The 13,670-nt window shown below is 46.4% G+C and overlaps 1 protein-coding gene across 4 annotated transcripts in view; it reads left to right on the plus strand.

The window, feature by feature from the left end:
• The first annotated feature begins 286 nt into the window (after window positions 1–286).
• The window catches only part of LOC138768576 (carcinoembryonic antigen-related cell adhesion molecule 2-like), a 32,712-nt gene continuing 19,328 nt past the window's right edge, over window positions 287–13,670 (plus strand). For 3 of the 4 annotated variants that reach the window (XM_069946499.1, XM_069946497.1, XM_069946498.1), the window contains exons 1-3: window positions 5,702–5,769; window positions 5,903–6,229; window positions 12,000–12,269. In XM_069946499.1, coding sequence (XP_069802600.1) covers window positions 5,718–5,769; window positions 5,903–6,229; window positions 12,000–12,269 — 649 coding nt within the window. In that variant the 5' untranslated portion in view covers window positions 5,702–5,717. Of the gene's footprint in view, window positions 1,666–5,701; window positions 5,770–5,902; window positions 6,230–11,999; window positions 12,270–13,670 lie in introns of those variants that run through there. The other variant, XM_069946500.1, reaches the window with a different exon arrangement.

A 13,670-nucleotide genomic window follows, 5' to 3' on the forward strand; every position in this document is an offset into this window, starting at 1 on the left:
TAGGCTCAGTCTTACAAGATGCAAGAGAGGATGGGAGATAACTACTGCTATGTGCTGGAGAGAGTGAGCTTGGGATGTGTATTAACAATCCGTAAGCCTGTCTCTGTCCTTCAGGGGATCTACACATTCCCTGAAAGATACACAAAAGAACTCTATGGGGGAGATTTATCAAACATGGTGTAAAGTGAAACTGGCTCAGTTGCCCCTAGCAACCAATCAGATTCCACCTTTCATTTTCCAAAGAGTCTGTGAGGAATGAAAGGTGGAATCTGATTGGTTGCTAGGGGCAACTCAGCCAGTCTCACTTTACACCATGTTTGATAAATCTTCCCCTATGTGTGTACTACTGGCAAACAGCCCAGTTCTGTCTCTGCTCCTAAAATGTCGAGAATAAAAAATAGCTGTGCGCTATGGAGGTGACTCTCAGAGGCTTATTAACCGCAGTAAGGCTGCACTCACACATTCCACGTTCCGCACAGAACACGGAGGTGGAATGCATGTACTGGACTTTGTTGGGGATGTGATCCATACCGCCAAAAAAAGGGCCGTTTTCCAGGCTTTCTGCCCCCCCTGGGCTGCCGCCGCCGCCCCCCCCCCCAAGGGCCCATGCTAGCAAACACCACCACCCCCCCTTCTGCGTGCAGAACCACCCCTCGCGCCGCTCCACATCGCACCGTCGTGCACCCCCCTCCCCCGGCACTTACCAGAGCGCAGGGAAAAACTTCCTGGAGAGTGCAGCTGCATAGCGCTGCGGCGGACGGCTACGGCGCACGCACGCACGCATCCAATCAGGGACAAGGCTGCTGGGTGACGTCAGGAAGAGAACTCGGCAGTACGTGCGGATGCTGGGGAGCGCAGGCGGCAAGATGTGTGGTGAGTGGTGAGGCCGTGACTGCTGCTGTCATTTTAGCTAAGTTAAACTTAACTAAAATGACAGCAGTGAAGATCTTGCCGCCCCCAGCAGGGACCCAGAATCTGCCGCCTGAGGCGGAATACTCATTTCGCCTCATGGCAGAAGCGGCCCTGGCTGTGGATTACAATTAGATGTGTTTTTCTTATCACCCATTTTTAAACCCACCATAGGTTGTTATTATTAAAGATGAGTGCAACTCGTCAGGTCCGTCCGAACCCAAGCGTTCAACATTTGTCGGACACTCCTGCTTGAACGGACCCAAGCATGCTCAAGTTGTCTAGTTATACATGAGGCTTTTCATAGATTGTTACCATAATAAAGCTTGGTATATAGCCCTTTTCCTCGCCATTAGAGATATACTCATACAAGATTGTATTTATGTTGTGTTATGTTATAGATTTACAGATCTGTATTCCTTCGACTTGGTCCATCACCATTTTGCCAAACAAATTAAAAAGGAAATAAAAACTGACAAGTTGTTTTATTTCTGTTTGCCAACTGAACTTTGGCCGGGGTTCTTGAGTCCATGCCCAGCAGAAGAGGAAGATCCTCCTAAATTTTACAGAAAGGATTCAGCTGGAGGCACCATTCCATATTGAGGTGTGGCCCATGCAGCAGTGTACAATTCTTACCTAGACCAATAGGAATCTCCCATTCCCAACCACTTTGATGTCCACACAGTTTTGTTCCACCATGGCCACCATAGCTTCAGTACCTCATTGTCTTGCATGGTCCGCTTTTCATTGACAAAGGTAAACTGAAAATCAGAAATGTTCTGCCATATGACTACTTCATCATTTTTATATATAGGACTTTTTTACTACGGCTATATTCACAAGGCATCGGCAGTGTTTATTTACTGTATGCACCTTCCCCATAGGACACCATTACCCGACACAACTGTTCAATGTTTCATAGTAAATGATAGTAGTCATCAAGTCTCTAGAGTTTATTTTAAAGGGGTAATCCAGTGTTTTGTTTTTCCTTTTAAATCAACTGGTGTCAGAAAGTGCCAAAGATTTGTAATTTACTTCCATTTAAAAATCTCCAGTCTTCCAGTACTTACCAGCTGCTGTATGTCCTGCAGGAAGTTGTGTATTCTTTCCAGTCTGACACAGTGCTCTCTGCTGCCACCTCTGTCCATGTCAGGAACTGTCCAGAGCAGCAGCAAATCCCTATAGAAAACTTCTCCTGATCTCCAGACTGGAAATAACTGATGACATCAACAACATAATCAGCGACATCACTGATGACATAATCGGCGACATCACTGATGATGCGATTGATGACATCATCAATTAAATCACTAATGGCATTGTTGATGACATCACTGATGACATAATCGACTAAATCACTGATGACATAATCTACAACAACATTGACGACATCACTTATGAAATCACCTTATGACATCGCTAATGACATAACTGAAGACATCATCGACTAGGTCAACATCTAGACAGGACTAGACAACATCATTGGTGACATCAATGACTACATCACTGATCACATCATTGACAACATAATTGACAACATCATCAACAACATCACTAATGACATCAATGAAATTACTGATGACATAATTGACGACATTGTTGACAACATTACTAATGACATCATCGACAATATCACTGATGACATTAACAAAGAAATTATCGACAACATCACTGATTACATTATTGATGACACCACTGATGACATCATCAATGCATAATTAATTACATCATTTATGAAATCACTGATGACATCATTGACTACATCATCAATGACATTACTGATGATAACATCGACGACATCATCATTGATTACCTAATCAATAACATCACTGATAACATCATTAACAACATCATCATCAACTTCATTGACAACATCATTGGTGACATCATCAACAACATCACTGATGACATAATCAACAATGTCTTCAATAACATCACTATACATCATCATCAATACATCATCAACGATGTTATCCATCATAATCGATGACATCACTGATGACATCATAAACATCAACAATATCAGTGATGACATCATCAATGGCATTGATTAAATCAACGTCATCATCGAAAATATCACTGATAACATCATTGACGACATCAACTATGACATCACTGATGACATCAAAGATGAAATCATCTGTGACATTATCGACGACATGATCAATGACGAGATCATCGACATCATTGATTACATCACTGATTACATCATTGTCACCATCATTTATGACATCACTGATCATCATCCACGACATTATCAATGACATCATTGACGACCCCATCGATGACATCACTGATGACATCATCGACAACATCAATGACATCAATAAGGAAAACTCTAATGACATCACACATGACATCATTAACAATGACATCAATGACATCACTAAATATTTGCTGTTATTTTAAAACAACGGCTGTTATATTGAAATAATGGCCGTTATTTACCGTTATATGGCGGCCATCCACTCAATTTCAACATTGTGTGAACAGTGCCTTTCTGTGTTTTCAATCCACTCCTGGTTTTGGTTGCAATATGAGAACCAAAATACTGAGCAAAAATACTGTGTGTGAACCCAGCCTTACTCTAAATATTAGGGAATAGACTCTACACGGGTGTACGTGGCTCGGCAGTGCCGACTCTACCGAGCATGACACCTAATGTAATGGTGATGACTCTGGTACAAGCTCAGTGGTAGCACTTAATACATTCAGTATTTCCACTGGGCTTTGGCCACACACAGGATACATAGTCATCCGTATTGTAACTGGTGCTATCATCAAAAGGAATACTGAATGTAAAACAGTTACTATTTAAGACGCATGGTGTACAAGTTCAGTGGTAGCACCCAATATAGTCAGGGTCTCTACTGGGTTCTGGCTACATACAGGATACATAGTCATCCATACCATAATTGTTACTTTTGACAAAAGGAACACTGAATATAATATTGTTACATTCTAAACCGCATGGTGTATATGTTGTGTGATACCACACTGCCTTCTAGTGGCCATATTGTGTACTGCTACTACAGAGTATTATACTGGAACTGTGGACTGTACCGATGACACCGAGTCTACCTTATATAATTTAGACATATTCTAATATAATCTCTCCCTTACACCGTGATTAATTTTAATCTCACAATCACAAATTTTTATAGTTATTAATAAAAGTTAAAGGGAAACTCCTGATAAGAAAAACTTGTTTTCTATTAAAAGTACATTAAAAGTTATATAGATGTGTCAATACAATGTATTACCATATCTGTGCGGTTCTGCCACACTGGTAGCTGATAGCAATCCAGGAAGTGAAGAAAAATGGCCCCTGTGCCAATTCACATTGTCTCCTGCTCCCACTGCTCTCCCCCCTTAGGAGATAAATCTTCCATGCCTCTGTCTCACATTGTGTGTGTTTGCTGAGGACAGGCTGATTATGCAGACAGGGGGCTTGGCTAGATCTGCCAATCCCCTGAGTGATCCACCATCTCTGACCAACCAGAAGCAGATGCAGCACTAATTTTACTGATAGTGGTAGTTGGTAGTTATTTGCGGGGCTGTAGTTGGTGTGGAGCTGGGGGTGGTAGTTGTGTGGGGGAGGGCTGGGGGTGGTAGTTGTGTGGGGGAGGGCTGGGAGGAGCTTGGATGGTAGTTGGGTGGGGGCTGTAGTTGTGGGGGGGGGCTGGGGGTGGTAGTTTGGGGGGCTGTAGTTGGGTGGGGAGCTGGGGGTGTTAGTTGTATGGGGGACTGGGGGTAGTAGTTGTTTGGGGAGCTGTAATTGGGTGGGGGCTGTAGTTGTGTGTGGGTGGTAGTTGTATGGGGGGCTGTAGTTGGGTGGGGAGCTAGGGGTGGTAGTTGTGTGAATGATGGTGGGGGGGTTGTCGGGTGATAGGTGTTGTCTGGAGGGGTGGGAGGCTGAAGGAGCTTTATGTTACCTTAAGGGGGGGCGCCGAAAAAAAGTTTTTGCACAGGGTGCCATTTACCCTAAGGCTGCCCTGTATATATCTCACAGCCTAAAGGCTCAGGATCAGCTATGAGAGATATTACAGATCAGACCCATCTCCAGAGCAGCATGGAACACCTCCCTGACAATCTTTGGACATCATTTTGCTTTGGCCCAGTTGGATTGTCATGGTAGCCAGAGGCCTAGTGAAGGCCTCCAACCCTGCCATCATAGTACTGCTATTACAACGTGTAATAGGGAAGTGCTAGAATGACTGTACACAGTTATACTGCACTGTATAAGCTGTACTGCAGAACAGAATTGCTGTTTTGTACATCTCTTCCCAAAAAGGTGGCTCAAAATTGTATTACTTAAAACTATAAGTTGCACCGTCTTACAACTTTGTAGACAGGAAAATAAAAAAGTTCAAAATCAGAAAAGGGTTAAGCAAAAAAAACAAACAAACATACACTATAAGTAGTAAGAGATAACACAAACCATGCAAATTTGGTATAGCTGCCACTACACTGACCCCCAGAATAAAGTTACCATATCACTACTACCACTACACGTCCTATCCAGTCCTATCTGCCTTTACGCCATCACTTGCCGATACCTGGATGATCCTTGCACAGGGAGGTTTTTGTGTATTATTTAGAGGGGGGGGGGGGATACTTCTAGTATGAATATTTTTCGGCTGATATTGTATCTATGCAAAAATTGGACGACCAATAGAAAGCGCAGGAGAGAGGAAAGAGGAAAAAGAGAAGTTAATTTTTATCCACAGCCACATAGAAAACCCTAAAGATATAATCTAATATAATAACCTGAGGTCCGTATAATGTTCCAGACCTCTAATATCCAGATGGATTTTATCCAGCTCTTACCTGGCTTTATAATACTGTTACTACATGTGGGTGAGTATTGGGGAACAATGTACAGTATACAAGGTATAATTTATACAGAAGGAAAGAAAAGAAGTCTATGGTGATTCCTTCTGATTTGAGGTCAGTTTATTATTCTGAGGATTATATACATTTTTTATTATAGGTTCCCGATCCACAGTGTATTCCATCCAGGTGAATGGGGATCTAGGGGGATCTGTGTATTTTAACTTTAATTCTGGAATGTTCACAAATCCTGAGGTGACGTGGATAAGGGATGAACACCAAGCCATCATCATTGCAAGAAAGATTCTACATACAGATGGAGAACCCGAGTACAATCCCATGTACAGGGACAGATGTAAACTGATGGCAAATGGTAGTCTGAGACTGGACAGGATTACAGACGCCGATGCTGGAAACTATCTAGTAAATGTAATGGACAAGAATGAATTCACAAGTTGGATTATACCTTATTACCTTGAAGTATACGGTAAGTATGACCTGTGCACTGTATACAGTATATACCGTACTAAGAATTAGGCTGGGTTCACACTACGTTTTTGCAATCCGTTTTTTTTTTGCAAAAAAAAAAAAACCTAACGCATTTGCATGCATCTGTTTTGATCCGCTTCTCCATTGACTTCCATTATAAAGAAAATTGGATCAAAACGGATCCATTTTTTTTTTTAAGGACACTAAAAATGTAGTCGACCTCATTTTTGTGTCCATTAAAAAAAAACAGATCAGTTTTGATCTTTTTTTTTTTTTTTTTATAATGAAAGTCAATGGAAAAACGGATCAAAACAGATGCACACAATCTGGGTGGTGCAAGGTTAAGGCACAGATACTACAAGCCCGGCCGTTGGGCACGGGGCTGCCCGTTTAAAAGTTGTTTTTTAGAATAATAACTGCACCCCCTGTCGAACGGACCCCAGGACAGATCTTGGATTAAAAGCAGCTATCCAAAGGTACAAGTGGTTTGGGGGGGTCAGATTGTGAGTACAGAGTCGCTTTAAGATGCCGACAAGAAAAGTTCATAAACTCCTTCGAATAAAATGTAAGTGTAATGTTACCAACATGACTCAGTGTATTCAGTCTTAGGCCTGATTTATTTTTATTTTTTTTTTCAAATCATCTGGTTCCAGAAAGTGCCAGAGATTTGCAATTTATTAATTATTATTTATTATTTTAATCAATAGTAATGCAACAGCAAAAGATTTCACACAATAAGGCAAATACTGCAGTACCGGCCAGGATGATCTTTATTAACACCGGCCGTTGTGTGACCCAGCCAGGTCACAGAACGTTTAGTGTTATACAGTGCCGGACTGGCCCACCAGAGGACTGGAGAATCCTCCTGTGGGCCCCCAGCTTTAGAACCTGCACTAACACTCACTGACATGTTGTTTCTCACTGGTTCTTCCTTGGTGGCCCCCAGGATATAATTTCCTTTGGTGGGCCTCAGATACCCCAGTCCGACACTGGTGTTATACCATGTGGGAATATGGCCTAATAATAATAAAGATAAGTATAGACTAAGTATATATAAGCAAACCTCACCAGCTAAAGACCACAGCAGTTAATAAGAGATGAAGGAGATGAAGGAGTGTGCAGGGCCGTATTTGCCACTAGGCACTCGTGGTCCGGTACCCAGGGCGGCGCCCTGCGGGGGGCGGCACCCTAAGGGAACACCCTTTTTTTATTACTTAAAAAAAAAAAAAAACTCCGTAGGCACCGGCCCACGGGTGCCTACTCCGCGCCGGGAGGGGGGGGGGGTGACGGAGCGGCCGGGAGAAGGATGGCCAGGCAGGCTGGTTCCCTCCCCCCATGCAGCGCCGGGGTCCGGGGCAGGTGTTGAGCTTCCGGCACACACAGTGTGACAGAGGCCGGAAGCTCCCAGCTGCAGCCACGCGGTCCCGGATCTTGTCTCCTGCTCGGCGACGTCATCGCCGAGCAGGAGAGAAGATCTGGGAACGCGGGGCTGCAGCTGGGAGCTTCCGGCCTCTGTCACACTGTGTGTGCCGGAAGCTCAACACCTGCCCCGGACCCCGGCGCTGCATGGGGGGAGGGAACCAGCCTGCCTGCCCATCCTTCTCCCGGCCGCCCGCCCCGTCACCCCCAGCCTCTCCCCTCTGCCCGCCCCCGGCCCCCCTGCATCCTCAGCTGCTCCCCTGCTGGGGGGCAGCCTCTCCCCCTACCCCCAGCCTCTCCCCCTGCCCCCCAGCCTCTCCCCCTACCCCCAGCCTCTCCCCTGACCCCCAGCCTCTCCCCTGCCCCCCCAGCCTCTCCCCTGCCCCCCCAGCCTCTTCCCCTTCCCCCCCAGCCTCTTCCTCTTCCCCCCAGCCTCTTCCCCTTCCCCCCAGCCTCTTCTCCTTCCCCCCAGCCTCTCCCCAGCCTCTCCCCTGCCCCCAGCCTCTCCCCCCTGCATTCTCAGCTGCTCCCCTGCCTCCCAGCCCCTCCCCCTGACCCCTAGCTTCTCCCTCTGACCCCCAGCCTCTCCCCCTGCCCCCAGCCTCTCCCCCTGAATCCCAGCTTCTCCACTGCCTCCCTACAGCTCCCCCTGAACCCCAACCTCTCCCCCTGAACCCCAGCTTCTCCCCTGCCACCCTAGCTGCCCCTCCCTGCTGCTCCCCTGCCCCCCAGCTGCTCTCCCTTTCCCCCACCTGCTCTCCCTGGCTCCCCCAGCTGCTCCACCAGTCACCCCCAGCTGCCTCCCTTCCCCAGTCACCCCCAGCTGCCTCCCTTCCTCAGTCCCCCCCCAGCTGCTCCACCTGTCACCCCCAGCTGCCTCCCTTCCCCAGTCACCCCCAGCTGCCTCCCTTCCTCAGTCCCCCCCCAGCTGCTCCACCTGTCACCCCCAGCTGCCTCCCTTCCCCAGTCACCCCCAGCTGCCTCCCTTCCTCAGTCCCCCCCCAGCTGCCTCCCTTCCTCAGTCCCCCCCCCAGCTGCCTCCCTTCCTCAGTCCCCCCCCCAGCTGCCTCCCTTCCTCAGCCCCCCCCCAGCTGCCTCCCTTCCCTAGTCACCCCCAGCTGCCTCCCTTCCTCAGTCCCCCCCCAGCTGCCTCCCTTCCCCAGTCACCCCCAGCTGCCTCCCTTCCCCAGTCACCCCCAGCTGCCTCCCTTCCCCAGTCACCTCCAGCTGCCTCCCTTCCTCAGTCTCCCCCCAGCTGCCTCCCTTCCCCAGCTGCCTCCCTTCCCCAGTCACCCCCAGCTGCCCTCCTGCCCCAGTCACCCCCAGCTGCCCGCCTGCAGACGAGTTATGGTCAGAGAAGTCTTCATGATGCTGCGCCAGATGGAGAAGAAAGCAAAAAGTTAGCGACAGCAATTCGAGAAGACGTCACCTGTGAGTCATTAGTAACTGCACTGTAATCACTTCTATAGTGTGCAGAGCCTGTGTACCATTGGGGTCTCAATGGGTCAGTGTATTGTTTGCGGTAGTGTACTGACACAGCCCTGCGGTCACTACAGTACACTAACCCAAACTTTTAAACTAGGACCCAACTACAAGAGCTGCAGGCACTACAACTCCCAGCATATCCTGAGGGCTGTAGACTGTCAGTAAATGCTGGGAGTTGTAGTGCCTGCAGCTGTTGTAGTTGGGTCCTAGGTGCATTATACACTGGAGGCTTTGTGGGAGATCAGAATACAGAGATCTGTGGGGGCTCAGTGTGTGGAAGTGACCCCAGAACAGCACTAATAAGGGACAGGGGGAGATGTTTTTGTTCTATCCCCTATTAGTGATGTTCTGGGGTCACTTCCCTGCACTGAGCCCCCACAGATCTATGTATTCTGATTTCCCACAACGCCTCCAGGACCCAACTACAACAGCTGCAGGCACTACAACTCCCAGAACAGTCTGCAGCCCTCAGGATATGCTGGGAGTTGTAGTGCCTGCAGCTGTTGTTGTTGGGTCCTAGGTGCATCATACACTGGATGCTTTGTGGCATATCAGAATACATAGATCTGTGGGGGCTCAGTGTAGGGAAGTGACCCCAGAACATCACTAATAAGATATAGGGGGAGATGTTTTTGTTCTATCCCCTATTAGTGATGTTCTGCGGTCACTTCCCTGCACTGAGCCCCCACAGATCTATGTATTCTTATGTGCCACAAAGCATCCAGTGTATGATGCACCTAGGACCCAACTACAACAGCTGCAGTCACTACAACTCCCAGCATGTACTGACAGTCTGCAGCCCTCAGGATATGCTGGGAGTTGTAGTAAAGTAGTACAATCCTATGATAACTGCGGCTGTAGACAGATGTATTGCTGGACCTTCAGGGCTGATGTCACCCACAGATTGCAGCCACCAGGAGACTCTGCACACAGTGATTTATTACAGGGTTGTCCTCTCAGAGACTACAACTCCCAGCATACCCTGAGAGCTGTATAAATGGAGGGTGTTCTGAGATTTGTCACAGATACAGATGAATTCAGGAAAGGAGCGGGTCAGCATGTCGTGTCTCACTGGTTCTATATTGGTGGGCCCCAGGTACCCCAGTCCAACACTGGACAGAACCAGTCCCCAAACTAAGACGTCCCCGGCCTCCTTCCTTCCTCCATCACGTCTGTTTGATGAGAACAGTGGCATCAAGCAGAGCGGCACCCAAGTGCCAGGGTATATACCATGCATGTACAGCAACGTGGGGGGGGGGGGGCGCCTCTGCGTGCAAAGTGCCTAGGGCAGCATGAACTCTAAATACAGGCCTGGGAGTGTGTCTTTATTTCACTAGATGCAACGTTCCAACCTGAAAAATGCTTGAAAAAGGTTAAAACATTGTATCTAGTGGAGCAAAGACACATTTTAGAGTGGATTGGAAATGATACCCCATTATATCTTTCTCTACGTGTATGTCTAGACATCTTTTCCATTCATGTTAATGGGACCTGTCTATTGTTCACTATGTCCATGGGGTTTTCTGCTATACTTTACATATAGTATATCTAAAAGCTGGTAAATAAACAGGCATGATGGCTGCCGCCATAACAATGTACAAAACATTTGGGAAGGTGGCTCGACCTTCATGTCAGTGTTGCAGTCCATCTAGGAGTCTTAGAACATAACTAGGAATAGGGCTGGCAACAGCACAGGGCTTACCTGGGCAAGTGTAGGGCCCACAGCACTTCTAGGGGCCCAGAGAGTGAGAGGGGCCCGGTGTTCTTATGTTCAGCCCACTCACTGTAGTGCAGGGTGACTGCTAAACATCAGAAGACACAGGAAATGGAGCAGAACCTGCACAGAGAGGGAAAAGGGTAAAGGATCTGGTTACATGACTTGAAGGTCCTCAACCTTACAGTGTGGAGAGAAGAAGAGGGAGAAGACTAAGCTGTAAGTGCTGTTAGTGTCTGAGTGTGTCAGTCAGTGTCAGTCTGTGTCAGTAAGTCAGCGTCAGTCAGTGTTTGTCAGTCAGTCAGTGTCTGTGCCAATAATGTGTGTTTGTTTGTGTATGTTAGTGGTGTCTGAAGTGATTGTGCATAGTGTGTGGATGATGGGTGCATAGTGGATAGATGAGGGGCCTGCTAAGGCTCTATCGACCAAGGGCCCTAAAAAACCTGGAGCCAGCTTTGACTACGGATACATGCCAAACCAAACATGTCTCCAAAAGGAAGTGGAAGCTGTGGACAGCTGTTACAGAGTTATTACCCTTCATCAGGATGCATCAGGGTGTTGGCTGGCTTTTGAGAGGCCTGTTGTCATGGTACCAAAGGAAATCTCATTCTTCTTGAGGAGAGCGTCATAAATAGAGTTGATCGAACCTCCAGAAATCCTAGGTTCTATCGAACTCAAACATTCACGAACCTGCCTCATTTGATTGCTGATGCCTTCCCAGTCTGAGGGGAAGCAAGAGAGTGCCCGGGTACCGCCTGGAATTCCTAGATTCAGCCTAGGTAATAGGCTGAATCCCGGAATTCCAAGCAGTTTCCGTGCACTTTTCTCCTTCCCCACAAACCGGGAAGGCATCAGCAATCAAATGAGGCAGGTTCGTGAATGTTTGAGTTCGATAGAACCTAGGATTTCCTGAGGTTCGATCAACTCTAGTCATAAAGATATGTGGGAACTTACAGGCCATTTCTGATTTTTTTGGCTTGGCACATATCCCTAGTCAGTGTTCTAAGACTCCTAGTTGGATTGAAACACTAACTTGAAGGGAAAGGTAAGGATGGACACATTTGCACTCAAAGTGTTTCCGTATTGTTACAAATGACTAAAATTATTTCAGCATGTCCAATAAACATTGTGTTTTCCCTGTCTATTCCAGGATATTTGGTGATAAATGGAGCTCTAGGGGGATCTGCATATTTTAATGTGTCAGAGCCGACAACTACGGACGTGTCATGGCAGTATAAAAGTCCCCAGGCTTTAGAACCTGAACGTCTTCGATGCAATAATAAGTTGATCAAAAAATGTGAAACTAAAAATGGATCACTGATCCTATACAACATCACATACAATGATGAGGGAGAATATATTATGACATATATTATGACTGAATGCAAGAAGGAAGAGAGATATTATCTCCAAGTCTATGGTAAGTTATCTTCTCTTAAAGACATTTATTATTAGGAAGAGGGGCTGTTTTGGACATGTTGGGCGCGAATCCATATACTAGATATAGGGATACCAACATTTAATGCAAAGTGGTTAAACTTCATGCATATGTACAGTGTTGCATAATTGCTATAATGGCCATCCCTAAGCCCAATGCGCCGTAACAACAGTGAGTGTACGGTAACCACTCCTATAACTGGTAAATACTTACGCCCCCGGTGATGCAAGCAGCGCATGCGCATATGATGATAGTAACTCCGGCGGCCATATTTGCTTGTGGCATAACAGTACAGACATGCGCAGTGTGGTTTTTGATAACACGGCCATAACCCTAGTACTGGCGCAGGCGCAGTAACAAAGTAGGAACGCTGTAGACGCCATCTTGGATGTGTGTGGAGCTCCGGGAAGCTCCGTTTCCTCCCCCCACCTGTAAGTTTGATATAATATTCCATGACGTTTATTGATTTGGATATATAAGCAACCCTATACAACCATAATGTACCCCTGACGAAGTTCCGGTCACGGGACGTAACGCGTAGGGTGTTCTGTACCCACTCAGCAGACCACGCTTTACTTGGTGACTTGTCTTTCTTTGTATGCACTTTAGCTGTATTGGTTTACTTACATCTTTTATCTTACACTATTGCACTGTTGCACTTGGCACTTTGATAGCTACATTGGGTTTGGCTGCGTTTTGACAAACATCCATTTTTGGTAGAGTGTGGGTCTGATTTTATTGAGCTGAGTGGTTATGTAGGGACCCCATGTATTGTGAGTGGATCCCTCTTGAATCATGTGTGCTTTTAAATGTTTTTAATATATGGGTTTGTGTAGGGTTGTTGTTTTTTCTTTCTTTGTGTATATTATATTGCTAATAAAGATTATATATTTTTTGACTTTATTTAACAGTGGTGTGCCTAAGTATGTTATAACATACATCTTTCTCTTCCCCAAATGATAGTAAAGACATTTAAAGGGTATAACAGCGCTACTCTTCACCATAGACTACTGTATGTATGATAAGGAACCGAGATCTCACAAGGGAACCGAGGTTCCTGTAGAGAAACAGAGGACTCCAATGAAATGTATGGTCCATTGTGTGTGTATCATAGGATCCCTACTGGATGATAGGTGAATGCCGACAAAGGAGGTTGGACTTCTTGGCCCCAAAATATTCCACTATAATGTTCTTATAATAAGTCTACAAAACCTAGTTCTCCAGAGCGACAAAGAAGTCTTGACCCGGTGTCTCTTGGTGTCTGTGTGGTCTCCAAGAAATAAGTGGAACCAGTTGTCTCTGCCAGAGAAGAGATGGAGGAAGTTAAATCATGGGATGATAAGCACTTTGTAGAGTTTTGCATTTTATCACTCAACAAATAGG

This window comes from Dendropsophus ebraccatus, chromosome 12, assembly GCF_027789765.1.
Source record: "Dendropsophus ebraccatus isolate aDenEbr1 chromosome 12, aDenEbr1.pat, whole genome shotgun sequence".
NCBI classification, from domain to species: Eukaryota; Metazoa; Chordata; class Amphibia; order Anura; family Hylidae; genus Dendropsophus; species Dendropsophus ebraccatus.